A 15,903-nucleotide genomic window follows, 5' to 3' on the forward strand; every position below is an offset into this window, starting at 1 on the left:
ATGCGTGAAGTGGTTATATATTCCATATCAGTATCTTTTTTCTGATGATCCGAAACTTCGTATTCCTTCTGTGAAACGTCACCTTTTTTCTTTTTTTTCTTTTTTTTTTTTTTCAAAAACCCAATTTACAACAAAAATTCTATTCGAAATTTATATTATATATATGTAGCGTACGAATATATTATTATATATCAGAAGAAAATGTAATGTTTATAAGAAGACTATCATTAAAACAAAATTGTACAGAATTAATATGGAGTAACATAAAGAAAGAAAATTATTTTTTATTAAATTTAATAATTTTTCAATTGAATCAAAATGAAATTTTAAATGTATAGTTCTCTTATTAAAAGTATTCAATTACTTTCTATATTCCCTGTAGGAAAAAAATCCTAATATTATTAATATTGTCAAATAAAAAATACGATATCGATTAAATAAAACTATTCTATAATAAACTGTTAGGAATAAATATTGAAACGAGGAATTAATTTTCAGGTACGAACGTTATTGGAGAATCCAACGAGGTATCACGTGGTACAAAAGCAAAAAAATCAAGTAAGACAATACCTTCAAGAATCGTTTCGCGGAGTGGATTGTGGTACAGGAGTAAATGCAGTCCTGGGTAGTGTTGGTAACGATAGCAGTATTGGTGGAACTCCGGTTGATGTTGGTGTGGTACCAGCAACAGCAGCATCAGCACCGGTTCCACCAGCACCGGTTGTACCAATGGTCGTACACAGTGCACCACCAGGACCAACGGTTCATCATCAGAAACCGCAGCATCCCCATTTAGCTTCTTATCCACGTGTACCAGGACTTTTGTCTCATGGTAATCCGATATCAGCTAGTCCAGATCCTACAACTGGTGCTATGTCTCCAGGACTTTCAAGCGTTGCTACGAGTAATTCTGAGGTAGGAATTTATTTTTCCTCGTTTTTGGATATGTACATTGTAAAGTGTGTTCAAATTCATTATTTTATTTTCAATATGTTTTCTAACTTATCTTTCTGACGTATTAAATAAATATATCAAATGTATCATTTGTTGATACACGTGACTAAGGTACGTGTTATAAAGTATGGAAGATTTTAATTTTATTTTTATTTTTTAATACCTATCACGTGAAATCAAATTATTGATTTCTATAATTGTAATTTGTATATGAAATATTATTTTAATCTGCAAATAAAAGAAAAATATTTTGTTGGCTAGCTAATTAGGGTATACAGGTATTTTAGTTTTTTTATTTCTTTTTTGTTAAGCAGTCATTTGATCACTCACTGTAGGAATTAGGTATACGTTAAATGTCGGTAGGTTTAATGTTAATACATAAATATGTGGTCACTCGGGGATATGTAGGTTAAAGGGTTGAACAAATTTACTTCTATTTGTTTCCTTGAATAATTAGAGCAACGATGATTTAATAATATTACCAATTGAATTTGTAATATTGTAATAAAGTTTAGATTTTAAATGATGAAATTTCAATGGTACATGACGTTTATAGTTCGTAGTTATTTTAGTTAAATTTCATTGATTGAAATTTTCGATGAAATGATGGCCAAACCATTATTGATTTTCTGTAATATATTGCAACACTTACGAGAGTTAGTTTCGTAATTTGAAATATTAGGATCGGTAAATCATTTCCTATACGATATATTTGAAGTACATACATATGTATACATATATATACATAGATCATTTGTGGTTACGATTTGAAAAGCTTTGCGGTTCCTATCAATTCTAGTTGTATATAGAATTTCAATAGAAATCTAATCGTTTTATTCTCTCTTTTTTAGATAATTCATACAAATTTCAACATTCCCATAAAAGCTAGTAATTTTTAAATTATTTATTTTATACAATGTATATCTAGTCTTATAATTTGATTATTAATTAACAGAAAAAAGAAAAAAACCATTTCCAAGGTATGAATCATCGAATTGAAATCTACGCAATTTCATATAAATTAAAAAAGAAAGAAAAAGAAAATCAAGAACATGGAATAACGAGAAAGAAATGTACACAAAGCGAGCATGCAGGTGTAGATATTAAAAAAAAAAAAAAAACGCAGGTACTTCGCGTTCTACTTTCTTTTCTAAGTAAACGTTTTTTTTTTCTCTCCAACCGATAAGAATACCATTCGGAGTTTGAGCGAAGGAAACAATAAAAATGGATTTTTTTTCTTTTTTCACGAGCTTCACAAATACGTTAGAAAATTTCAAAGATCATCGTGAGAATGACGTAATACACCTGTACACAAATACGTATATATTATACTTAAGTACACGTGTACACATACTACGCGTACACTACCAGCTAAAAGTAAAATAATATTCAACAAGACAAACCTGATTTTTACAACCAATACAAATATTTTACTTATACGTTTATATTCCATTTTTAATCAATCAATTGAATTACGAAAACACAATGAGATATTGAGAATCATTTCAAATATAACACAATTTATTATTGTATATAAAAATTCAAATGAATTGTGAAAACTTTTAGCTGGTAGTGTTAATACTTAGTTTAACAAGTATGTACATTAAAATAAACAGCAGTTATCTTCTGTCTCCGTCAGCTAGTCACTCACTCAGTTAGTCAGTCAGTCAGTCAGTCAGTCAGTCAGTCAGTCAGTCAGTCAGTTAGTCTGTCTTGATCTAATTGTAAGCAATTTACACTGTTGTAAGATCGTTGGTTGGTTGTTTGTTTCATATCTTTGATAAACGAGAAGGATAGTATATGCTTTAGTGTATTCTGTCTTTGTCAAAAACCCTTGGAATGGGTTACGCAATCTTTGTAATCTGGGACGTATCCGTTATCGTGTGTATCTTTGAGTAACACGTTTATATATTGCATCCTCATGTTCGTTTACAAAAGAGAATATGTGTGTCGAATGGATATACCACTATAAGCCCTATTTATTAACACCTATTGCATTATATCAACAAGATATTTTGTTTCTTTTTTTTTAAATAGGAAAGAAAAAAAGTGTATTCCAAATAAATGGTGATTTCAAAGTTTATTAACGTGTGTCAGAGATTGATCAATAAAATCGTAGACAATTTGTGTGTGTTGTAAAAATTTAAAAAAAAAGTGTGATTTCTCGCGATGTTGTTGATTGTTCATTGGAAAAAGTGAAAATAATAGTGAAACAAAATTGAGGAAAAGAAGGAACGTTTATTAATGATCATATCGGTAAGGAATTTAAACGACGATTAGAAAATAGGTTTGCTTGTGTATAATGAACGATTGAATAATAGTGCTTAGAAAAAATTAGACAAGATCATACGAGAAGTATTAAAGTTAGGCCAAATATATAGACTGTAGTTTATTCTTGTCACTTTTAATTATAATTCCTCGTGATATAAAATGTGGGTATAGAACTAATCAACTGAGTGCTTATACAAGTTAATAAAATGCAATACTACATCATTTTTCCCACGAGAACAATGAGTCTTTTTATTTTGATTTTATATTTATTTCAATTTATATTATATCTTTCATTTTTATTTTAATGCAATAATATAATATTTAAATATCAAACAAATAATAATAATAATAATAAATTAACACCTATAAAACACACACACACAAACAAAATAAAAAAATAAATTTAAAAATACGAACAACGTGAAATAAGAAAAATTCTCGTAAAATCAAACGTGTAATTGAAACAAGTATATAATTATTATATTAATAATAAAGTGAAAGACACATCAAAATGTGTACGAAAGTAAAAGATTTGATGATGAATTTCTAATGTTAAATTATTATTATCATTATTGAATCGTAAAGTGTAGTTTAGGAGGGAAAAGGGAGTTAGAACGTGCGTTAAAATGGCGCGTGTGTAGAATGATGTTTCACGTATAGTGTGTATATGAGAGAAAACAAGCTTGGTGACTCGTTAAGTCGTCAGCTTTACGATCTCGGCCTCTCTTAATAAGGCGAAATTGTTTTTGGTGACGACGTATGTACGTACAATACCAAGCGACCGCCTTTAAATTGATCTTTTGATCCCTCGAACGCGGTACCATGCCGATGAACAACTTCAAACATATATAACGGGTGCTTATTTAAGAAATTATTTTATACAGAAATTATTAACAAAATAATAATCCCCCCATAATCCCCCCCCCCACACACATACATACACATTTCTAATTAAATTATATTTATATATATTTTAATTGGAAATAACGAAATTTGTTCAAATATTTTTGTTGCTTTCTCTACTTATGTGTGTCTGTGTGTGTGTGTTATTTTTGTTTTGAAATAATATTATCGTGGTATGATTAAATTTTTATTAACGAAAAAGTAACGTAATCGTATTTTCGAAATATGAATTTGAATAAATGAAATAATAATAATAATGGTAATTTATAAATATATAAACTAACAGAACACACATTTTTTTTCTATTAAGTGACACGTACGATTAATTTTTAATATAAGCAACAATTATTTTCGTCTGAAATGAATGTATTGATTGAAAAGTAATTCATTGATACGTTTATTTAAAATAAAAATGAAACACAATATCGTTCTCTTTTATATTTATAGAAAATAGGAATGATCACGAACTATTTATTTGTAATATGGGTCAAGTTACTAATTGTAAGTACTATTAACTCGTGTATACGTTTAATTACTGTCTATGGTCAATACGTTCGTTAAGAAATCATTCTAAATACCCAAAGGAAGAATGTGGACATAAATACCCATGGATAGGAATTTTCCTATGTTAGGCACACGTTTGCATAATTATCTTTAACTTTCCCTATTAATAGAATTTATCTATAATTTTGTTCCTTTTTCTAGTTTCTTTATCTATAGGAAAATAAAAGAATGAGTAATACAACATAGATATATATTTATATATAAATAATATTTTCTAAATTGTTTGTAATATAATATTAGAATAATAATATTTAATAATATAGAATATATAATAATTATAATTAATATAGAATATTAATAATGATTATAAAAATATTAAAACATATATAATATACGAATATATCATATATTTCATATTTTCTATATGTGTAAATATAGAAAAATAATAATATTATAATAAAAATAATATATTTACAAAAATTGGATATCTTTAAAAACAAATCTATTTTAAATGAAATTAAAATTCATGATTCCCGTACATAATATAATATACATATATCATGGAATTCATTTTTTATCCGAGATTTTCAACTTTATCGCGAAATATTATATGAAAATCTCAATAATACCCCTTTTCTATATGGATTGAAAAAGATTTAAGTTTGATCGTGTGAATGGATGCGGCAACGATTGAAAGAATTCTTCGATATAAGAAACGAAAGAAAAGGAAAAAAAAGAAAGAAGAAGAAGAAAAGAGTGAAATAGTGAAAGAGAAGGAAGTAGTAGAAGAAGTATTAGGAAAAGTAGTAGTACAAGAAGTAGAAGAAGAAGATGAATAGTTCTTGGCTAATATTTGAACCTCTTGAAATGTCAGCAATCTCATTTGTCGACTAGCCCCAACGGTCCTCCCCCTTTCCCCTGCCCTCCCCCTCCCCCAGCTTCTCCCCAGCTTCTCCCTAGCTTCTCCCCAGCTTCTCCATTTTGAATAATGGATCAGAGACGCGACTCATGGAACACACAAAGTAGATATCCGCGGTATTCGACCGATAACGGCTACAAAGTGCTTTACCATAGCATCCGTTTATGGCAATTTTCACATGGTTGGCTCCTTTTGCACGTTCCTATCATCTACACACATCTTAGATACACATTATTAACTATTATCTATGATATCGCGTATCTTTAAAGTTAATCTAAAAACGAAGCATACTTATAATATATATTTATCGTTGGTTTCCACTTTTCTTTTTTCCCCCAACCCTCCCCTTTCGATCGTTCGTTATCAATTTTTATTTTCTTTTTGTTTTTCAACAATTTATATATGTCACAAAGAAGAAAAATCACGATAGAAGAATTAGAAAAGTATTATAAATAATTATTTAGTATAATTAACACGTATATAGAAACGTAATAGTATTGAGTGATTATTTTTTTAAAATATGTATACGTTAATTGTCGATTGTAATATTTTATTTAACGATGTAAGAATAAGAAGAAAAAATAAATACAATAAAATAAAATGAATGTTTAATGAGAGGTAATATAACAAAAATAATGTTAAAGAAATATGATGGCAAAAACCTTAAAGTAAGTCGAATAATTGGTTAGACATAATTCTTTAACGAGCTATAGAGAGGAACACCGTGAAATAATAATTACCATCTAAGGAACAAGAAGCCAAGTAATGAATACGTTTCTCAAATGCATTCGCGAGATTAACACGCGCCCGCATCTATCTTCTTCTCTCACACATATACATATACAAAGAGAGACACACACACACACAAATGTAGACTTTCTCATTCTCTCTAATTCTCTCTCTCTCTCTCTCTCACTCTCTTCTCACTCTCTTCTTATTCACTTCTCCTTTTTGCTTTTAATAGCGACAATAATACGAATTACATTACAAAGCGGCCGATTATATGCGCCTTCGAATTTATTTAACAGCGAAACATTGCAATTCTCTGTTGGAATTCACGCAAATTCAACCATAAATATGTTTATTACGAAAGACACATTTGTTTTATCATTAACTTTCTCAAAACTAACTACGCGAACACGCGAATACGTTCATTGGTTAGAAATATTCTCTTTGATATTCGATTAATTTTTTTGTTGTTCTAAATTTCGTATAATGTTATAACAACGAATGATTGTTGTTTTGAAAATGCATCGATCATTTTTCCTTTTTCTTTTTCTCTATCTCTTTTATTTCTTTTTATAATATAATTACTTAATAAAATTTAATTTCTTGTGATATTTTTGATTGTTAGAAAGATTTTTCGTGTTTAATCGTGTTTAGAATTTAACGGTTCATTTTCAAGCATTATTGTTTATCGTGCGATATGAAACGGATATGACGTAGAATTGTCAATAAAGGGCTGCAATTTCCAGACGAGCCAACGCGTACAAAGCGCGTAAAGTAAATCTCTCTAGGGGACAACGCATATATAAACACATACATTCATACATATTCATTCATACGTATTTGCATAAACACAATATATATTACGTATAATCAAAAATATTATTATACATAAACAGGTATATGCATATATATATATACCTCTTAAAATATACATAGAAACGCATCCACACGTATACGTGCATATACTTGCTAATATTAATACAGACACGTGTTCATACGTATAATGAAAAATATTTATATAAATAAATATATACATTTTTCACACACACATATGTATATTAAAAAATATTTATATTTTATCTTATTATTATAAAAAAATATTTACACGTTATTAAATATTTATACTTGCATATTTATATATGAACCCTGATGCAACCCTTAAAAAAAACACTTGAAAAAAATCCTGACAAAATTCTGGTCAAACCAGATATATAATGTGAATGCTCATACACGTATATAGATACTTAGGTATGTAAGATTTAATTTTCAAATAAGATGTGATACATGGATCGAATGTAATTTCGAAAATTCGAGCAAAGAACTGAAATAAACCAAATCGGTGCTCGTTCTACATCGAAATCCGTACGAGTTATTATACAATGACGTTGAACGATCTCAACGTTTAAACGTGGTCAGCTTTTATACGACTATATTTGTTTTTCTTTTCTTCTTTTTTTTACGAATTGCCCACCAAAAAAGAAACGATCCTTCGTCGACGGTGTCCTCGTGATCTCGAACGCGAGTAGAATGAAAAAGTAAGATGAAAGTTTACTACCTAATGTTTTCTCTGACACAATGAACTACTAAAATAAAATATACAACGAGTCAAATCGTATCTTGTAAATTGTTGAGATTAAATGTCCAATTTGAAATATCTTTTATCGATAATAAACGAAAGGAATATATTTTGAAGAATTTTTCGACAAATTTTCTATCATCATCATCATCATCATCATCGGTAATTTTCTTTATTGAATTTTATTTCAATATTTGTAAAATAAATTTGTTTCTTTAATAGGTTGATCATAGTTATGACAATTATCTGACCGTTTTAGAAACCCTTTTTTCTTTTTTTGAATATTAATTCTCACAGTTTTAGAATATACAAATGATAATCGTAGTTATCTAGTCACCCTGTATATTTTTCTAGTTGTATTTAAATCCTTTAAATCCATCTGACTTATCGATAAGATGTCAAACGATAAGATACATCGGTTTGATATTTATCTTTGTAATTTCAATAAGAGTTCAATTCAAGTTTCAATTAATCGTGGATACGAAATAAAACAATGAAGGAAAAGAAAAAAACATTTCGTGAAATTAAAAAGTACTATTTCGTATTTCGCAAAATTTCAATATTGAATATAATCAATTATTTAATATAATAATAAAAATAAAATCACATTGAGAGAATTGAAGACGCATAATATCTCGATGTTCCAGAAAATTTTGAAAATTATTTTCAAGGTCTATGATAAAATTGCGTTAATATTGGGAGATTAAATTTACAAAAGAGAAAAATAGAACGAATCGATGAAACAATAGCCTTGTACTTTGAATCGTGACGTAGCATTTTTCTAAATCATTATTATATCGTGTAGTAGTGGGTCATAGCTCGTTAAATTCTATGAATTATGTTATGTGGTCAATTTCATCGAACTAATTTGTTATACTATTGTGTATAGTTGGAATTAGAAGTTAGATGCGTTTATAGTTAACTATCTTATGTAATATTATATTATTATATAATATATCCTGTATGTTCATTCAAAAATCAACGATTGTGTATTTTCATTTCATTTGCGATGAGAAAAATTGTCAAATTACTTTTCCAAATGATTATTATTATTATTCAATCTTTTCTTTTGTTTTTTAAATTTACTACCCATCACTCCGTTAAAAAAAATAAAAAAAACAAGGAAACACGTAATACTTTTCTCAAACCTGATTTATCCTCGAATGAAAAATCGAACATAAATTGGAAATAAAATGAAGATTGGTGCAAATGTTTAATCAGTGAATTTTTATTCTGAACTTAGACGACGATATGTAGTATTAATTAATATAAAAAGAAAATACAATTCCAAATAATAAAATTAATATTTTAATAATGAATATCTCTCGAGCAGAGTAGATTAATGCGTTGAAAGTTAACAATAACAATAACGATAAAAAATAAAAAAGAAAAAGTAAGAGTAAAATAAAATAAAATAAAATAAAATGAACACGTCGATGATATCTCTACTTTTATCCTCCTCCTCCGGGTTCTCGATAATCAGAAATAGTAATCACTGTTAGCGACACGTTTTTATCGCATGCTCGCACGAGGAAAAATTTATGTACTTGTTTTTTCTCTCTCTCTCTCTCATATTCTATTTTATTCTTACTTGTTAAAGATGTTCTTGCAAATTAAACCGTTAATTCTACTTGTGTCACGTTCAAGGATCATTCATCTATTTGCATAAACATTAATAAGAAACTTGAAATGATGTATGTAATAACGGTTTCGAAGGTCATCCGATAACAGCTGTTGTAATTTTTATCTACATGGTTTTTCTTCTTTTACATTGAATTGATTTATAATTATTCTATTTTTTTATGTTTTTCACGTGGTTTATTTTTTTTTCTCAAGTTTAAGAAACGTCGAGACGAATTGGTTCATTTTTTGCTTGTTTCTTTCTTTTCTTTTAATGTTTAATTTATTTTCTTTGGTTTTTTCTTGTTTTCTTTTTAAATTACGTAAAGGTTCTCGTAAAATACAATCATTAGGGGAAAAAAAACGTTGTTGGAGAAAATATTAAGATATGTTAAGAAGTTTACAATTAGTCAATTAAAGTAACGACGATCATTAGTACGTGCCTGTAAAATAAACGTTAATTACTATTATTAATATTATTATTATTAAGATTTTATTCTTTATTTTGCAACAGGAAACTAACATTCGTTTAAATCTCTCTCAAAGTGGATTTTCATTTTTATTTTTATTATACATTGTATGCGCATTGAAATATTTACGAGCTTTCATTATGATGAATTGTACATGTTTAAATGAATTTATAATGATTGTATTTCTAATAATACTTATTTGTTAAAAATTATAGTTTGGGCTATTGACGACAAATTGACGTTTGAATGTACGAATTCATTATAAATTTTATTATAAAAATTAACAAGATCCTTAACCACTACAAAACCCATAATAACGACAATATTGTATTTCAATGATAATAGCACATATAATAGATTTATAGATAAAACAGAACTATGAATATAAAAATAATTATTATTAAAAATCAAATTTATAAAACATTTCGATAAAATAAAACTTACTCGGTCGATAAGATAGATATTCTGCAAATGAATGAAACAATTGAAACAAACGAATAAACGAATAAACAGATAAATAAATAAATGAATGAATGAATGAATAAATAAAGAAGAAAGTAAAATACAAAATTAGGAGGTAAAACTACCTGTTGCAACATACGTACAGACCCCATGGCGTGTAATGAGCGGTGCCGAGTAGCGCGCGTTGATTTTAACCGAGGCGCGTGTCGCCGGCCGAACTAATACGAATTATTCCGAAATTGAACGAACGCTAGTACGGTCGGTTTTCACGCGCGAACGAACATTGCCGAAGCGGTTGTCATCGGTGTCGGCATACCACCCGAGAGGTTCTTTCAGAACGACTCGTCGTACTCCACGGTTGTGGGTCGTGTTTGTCGCGCCGGTCCTCCTCCCATTTGTTCGTATTCCAAAATTTCCACGCACTACGGATATTATTATCGAGTGATTGTTTTATTTTTTTTTTTATTTTCTTTTCTTTTTCTTTTTTTTTACACATTTTTTTTATTAAAAAAATAAAAAAGTCTGGAGAGGAACGATAAACAATTACAGAAAAAGTAAACGAAAAAAAGAAGAGGGTTACGGAGGGTGGTTGTGTCAGGGGTATACGATCTTCGATAAATCTCGTATATTTTCGTCGTGTTTCGGCTCGCAACGCCCCCACCACTACCAACAACACCACCACCACCACCAATCAGCACCCTTCTGATTTTGCCGAGCTTTTGCATTTTTCGCGCGCCTTGTTTGCGCGGGAAATTTGAACATTTCAACTAAACGCGGAAAGTGAAAATATATATATATCTATAAACTAAGTCAGATATTTCTGATTGGATTTGTAAATCTTGTAAAAAAGAACTATAGGTGTACATGTGAAATGGGTGCAATCGTTTATGCAAGTGTTAGTGAATCGAGGTAAACAGGAAGAAACAGACAGATAGACAGAAAGAGAGAGAGAGAGAGAGTGAGAATCGTGGAAACTTGGTTGGGTGGCCTCGAGTAAATAAGAAAAAGACTATCTCTGTGTGTGACCTTGACTTGGAATCAGCGAACCACGTCGTCTAGTTTCCTATCATACGAAAACGCCATATAAAAGTGTTTTACGTTACGCTCGGTTGTTTTCCTTATTGCTGTTACCACCGCTAATTTTCTTTTTTTTCTCGTTTTTTTTTTTCTTAAAAAGATCTACTCTAAGAAGATAGAGATAACGAATAGTAGTTGTGGTTATAGCTGTTATTGGGTAACCACAAGACCTTGATTCGATTCATGTGTGCTTGTATTGGCTACAATCGGTACAATCGAACAATCGTCATAATAATCATAATAATTTATCATCAGGATCATCATTTTGATCATCGTCATCATCGAGTCTCCTCGACCAATAGGAAGTGAAATTTTTTTTTTCTTTTTTATTTTTTCCTTTCAATGACCATCGAAAATGCACTTCAGTCGAATTCTGGTGACCTGCATGAGTGGAATCGATCGACCTGATTGTCATTCCAAGCGTAAAACTGTATATAGGCTGTCTCGTTTAACTGAAGAACTCTTGAAATAGTTTCTACGAAGGTTGTTGGATGATAATAATAATTGTCGATGAAGGAAAAGTCCGTCTGGTCTTTCATACTTTTTGTCTTTTTTCTTCTTCTTCTCACTCGCGATTGCTGACCTTTTCGTTTCGCAATTTTAAGTGACTCACTAAGGCTGTTGTTAAAAAAAAAAAAAAAAAAAGGAAATAATCTAAGAAGGAAGGAAAGTAATTAAACGTCCCTTTCCAGGAATCGAAACGACGATATTGTTTTACGTTTAAATATCGATCGAAATATAATAGACGAATTTTTATTTTGAGGGTAAAAAAGAAAATGTGAAACTCACGTTGACGAAGTATAAATTATCTGTAGCAGCCTTCCCTTTTGGTGCCTTACAAATGAATGACGATAAAATAATCAACAAAGAAGAAGAATAAAAATAAGAAATTGTTGTTTGAATAATCGATTATCGTGTTGAAGAGACAGATTCGATTTTTCGTTTAAAAATCGATCGAAATGGCAAAGATAATATAGAAGATTACGAATTGTTGAAATAAAAGTGAAATATTGCAATTCCACGTGAGCTTTCATAGTTGTTAATAAAACATTTATGAAAATTAGATAAAAAAAAAAAATAATCAAAGAAGAATAAAGAAATTGTTCGAATAATAATTCACTTTTGTTATCGAAGAAACAGATCTCACTCAGTTTGTCATTGAATAAAAATCGATCTAAATCGAAAAAAAAAACATAAAAAAATAAAAAAATGAAAAGATATGCGATAATGATCAGTTGAAATAAAAGTGAAACTTAGAAATTCCAGGCGACCTTCCGCGGTTGTTAATAAAACTGCTGATTGAGGAGAGATCGGACACCTTTTTGTTATCTAATTGTTAGCGATGATTGGGTAACAAGCAAACTCGTATCTCAAGGAAGAGTTTAACGTTCGAAGGCTGTGCGTCGATGATTGCTGCTTTCGGGGAAGTCTCGGTGTGCGAGTAAGAGAGAGGGAAACATTAATAATAATAATAAGAAGTAGAAGAAGGAGAAGAAGAAGCGTGATTTACGAAGCTTAGCAAGCAAACTTATGTGAGTGAGTGAGTGAATGAGTGAGTTTAGTTAGTTAGTTTGTTCGTGGGTAGATAAAGATAGAAACATTTTTGAACGGAGTGAGAATAAATATAACTGAGGTATTATACCACGTCGTCTCTCTTTCTTTCTTGAAAGATAAAAAGAGAAAATAGTTTACCACGTTAACGGACAAACGACGAGGAAAAACTTTTCCCGCTATTTTATTTTAATTTTATTTTTTTTTTGCTTTGGATGCCATCGAATTTTTTCGGCTAAGATTTCATCTATTGGTTTTTTTTCTATACATTCGGAGAAAAAATTGTAACTATCGATAGTGTATTCGATTCTAATTCATTTTTAATTTTCACGTATTATACGACAATTATTTCTATGTTTAAAGAACGAACACGTCAGGTGTTTGGAAATCAAAGTGTCGATAACGTTTTATCGAGAGAAGAAAAAGAAAAAGAAGAAGAAGAAGAAGAAAAAGAAAGAAAATACAAAGGAATATATCTGTGAGAGTATTAGGAAAAAAGAAAAAAAATCAAAAGGTGTGTAACAAAAATACAGAAGGATGAGTGATTTGAAAGATTTTCTAAGTGTTAACGGTCGTGGTGGTTTTAACGATTATACAAATTCGTAATCAAGTTTTCAAGTGTATTATAATTATCGTGCAATGAAACTATCGATCAATTATAATAATTCAAAGATGTCCAGTGACGAAGAAGAGTAGTAATTCTCCTCGTTTATTTTGTTCAAAACAAATATCGTTGGGATACTCTGTTCAACGTTCGATACCAAATTATTTATGGTGGTTTAGAATTGAAACAGTGGTGTTTTAAAGAGTTCAGTTCGATTGACTGGAAAACATCTGGTTTTCTTTTTTAATATCTAGCATCATGCCAGTTTTTAACATAATCGCACGTAGATGCAAGGTGAGTTCTTACGTTCAATATATATATTTTTTTCTTTTTCACAAATTCTCGGCTTGAATATTTTCCACGCATCGCAGACAATTAATTATTCCATCTCTCTAATCGTATCACATTTATATTTCATTCGAATAATCAAAAAGCAAGATATATTATTCCGTTCAAAATATCGCCTAATTTGTTTTTACCTTTTGCATTGATTTGAAAGACAAACGAAATTATTATTTCCATCGATAACAATCGTTTACTTTTTTATAATAAATTCTAATGTTAATCTCATAGTAATAATTAATATTTCATATTTCAAAAATTTCCAGCATAATTTTGCATTACTTACATTAGTATAACCCCCCTTCTTCCCTCGGGGGGGATAGAAAAATTGTACGATTCGACAAAAATCAGGTCAATTTTTATTCTTATCCTTTAATTTCATTTCGTTTCATTAGTAATAATATAAAATCGTCGATTAGCAATGGAGAATTTTAATTACAAGAGTGTTTTTCCCCTCTCTGTTGCCACCCCCTCCCACCCTCTCTCTCTCTCTCTCTTTGTCTTGACGGTGTCGCTTTACCGAAGTGATTCGAGTCGATCGAAATGCAATTTTCGCGCGGTTGGTGTTCGTTCGTTCATTCGTTCATTCGTTCAAATCGTTCAGATCGTTCAGTGTTCGTTCAATTCAGTTCGTAGCTACGGTGAAAGCGTAACTTTCTTATTGTTCGCCTTTTAATTCGAACGAGACGCCACTCCGATTAAATTCCACGAAAGTTCTTCCCTCTCTCTCTCTCTCTCTCTCTCTCACTCTGTTTTTCCCCCCCACTCAACTTTCCCCACCAACAACCACCCCTCTCTTCATTTCTCTTGCGACAATTTAAATTCACTTTTTATGAAATACAATTTTGGATTCCGAATCTAACACCTGTCCTTGAACGAAATAAAACACCGATGATTAAAATGCGTTCTATGTTTTTCTAATTTGTTAATTAAATATATAATAAAATAAAAAATCAATTAAAGTATAATCATTTGATTTATATTTAAAAAGATATAGATTAAAATATAGATAAATATTGATTAGATAGGAAGAATGGAAAGAGAGAAAGAGAAGGTTGATTTTGGTGAAAGTAAATAGTAGTTGTGTTGTGTTGTGTCGTTGTAATAACGCCCAAAGCATAATTTCGTCACACGTGGTGCGTGTTCGATTTAATTCTAGTCTCATAAAAAAACAAAAAATATTCCCTGTCGTATGTGTCACTTTAATATCATTTTATATATTTGATATAATACTTTTTATTGGTATGCTTTAGAATATATATGAAGTTAGTTTTTTAAATGACTATTAATAATATGTGCATATTATTATTATCATCATCATCATCGTAGTTATCTTTTGTTTAGTTTTTCTAATAATGGTTCATTCTAGATAACAACCAAATTATGTAATAATAATAATAATAAATAATGTAAACTTTTTTACAATACAATTTTTATTTAAATATCATAGCAGTATATAAATCATTAATATAATTCCTATAGTCTATTATAAATAAATAAAATATATATATATATATTACACTATTAGCTCAGGTATTTGTATACAGTTAATTAAATGAAGATATCGAATCGAGTAATTCAGATTTAATTAAAAGTCTTCATTGTGTGTGCGTGTATGTGTGTGTGTAGATTTCAAAGTTCTTTCATTAAATCTCTATCTTACCATCTCTCTCTCTCTCTCCCTCTCCTCCCCCTCTCTTCCTTTATTTGTGTCAAACACAAAAGAAGTATTCTTAAGTTAACTTAAATAGAAATTCGAATATTTAAGATTTAAAAAAAAGAAAAAAAAGGAAAACAGGTATAGAAAAAAATTCGAACAATTCATATTCCTCATTGCATTTCTGGTATTTATTACATTTCATGCAATCCCGATGTAAAAAAAAAGCTCTTGGAAAAACTGAGTATTCGTTCTTTTCTATTC

General features: G+C 29.5%; 1 protein-coding gene and 1 long non-coding RNA gene across 2 annotated transcripts in view; both read left to right on the forward strand.

Annotated features, from left to right (window-relative positions):
* LOC122515902 (microphthalmia-associated transcription factor) overlaps positions 1 to 15,903 on the forward strand; it is a 79,821-nt gene that overhangs the window by 27,453 nt on the left and 36,465 nt on the right. Inside the window, exon 3 of the mRNA XM_043633395.1 lies at positions 499 to 915. Within this exon, the coding sequence (XP_043489330.1) occupies positions 499 to 915 (417 nt within the window). The remainder of the gene's footprint in view (positions 1 to 498; positions 916 to 15,903) is intronic.
* Positions 11,650 to 13,461, forward strand: LOC122515660. Its single transcript, XR_006303333.1, has 2 exons — positions 11,650 to 13,017; positions 13,400 to 13,461. It is a non-coding gene; the product is annotated as an uncharacterized LOC122515660 (long non-coding RNA).

The sequence above is a fragment of the Polistes fuscatus genome, unplaced genomic scaffold (assembly GCF_010416935.1).
Source record: "Polistes fuscatus isolate 324 unplaced genomic scaffold, CU_Pfus_HIC Scaffold19, whole genome shotgun sequence".
NCBI lineage: Eukaryota > Metazoa > Arthropoda > Insecta > Hymenoptera > Vespidae > Polistes > Polistes fuscatus.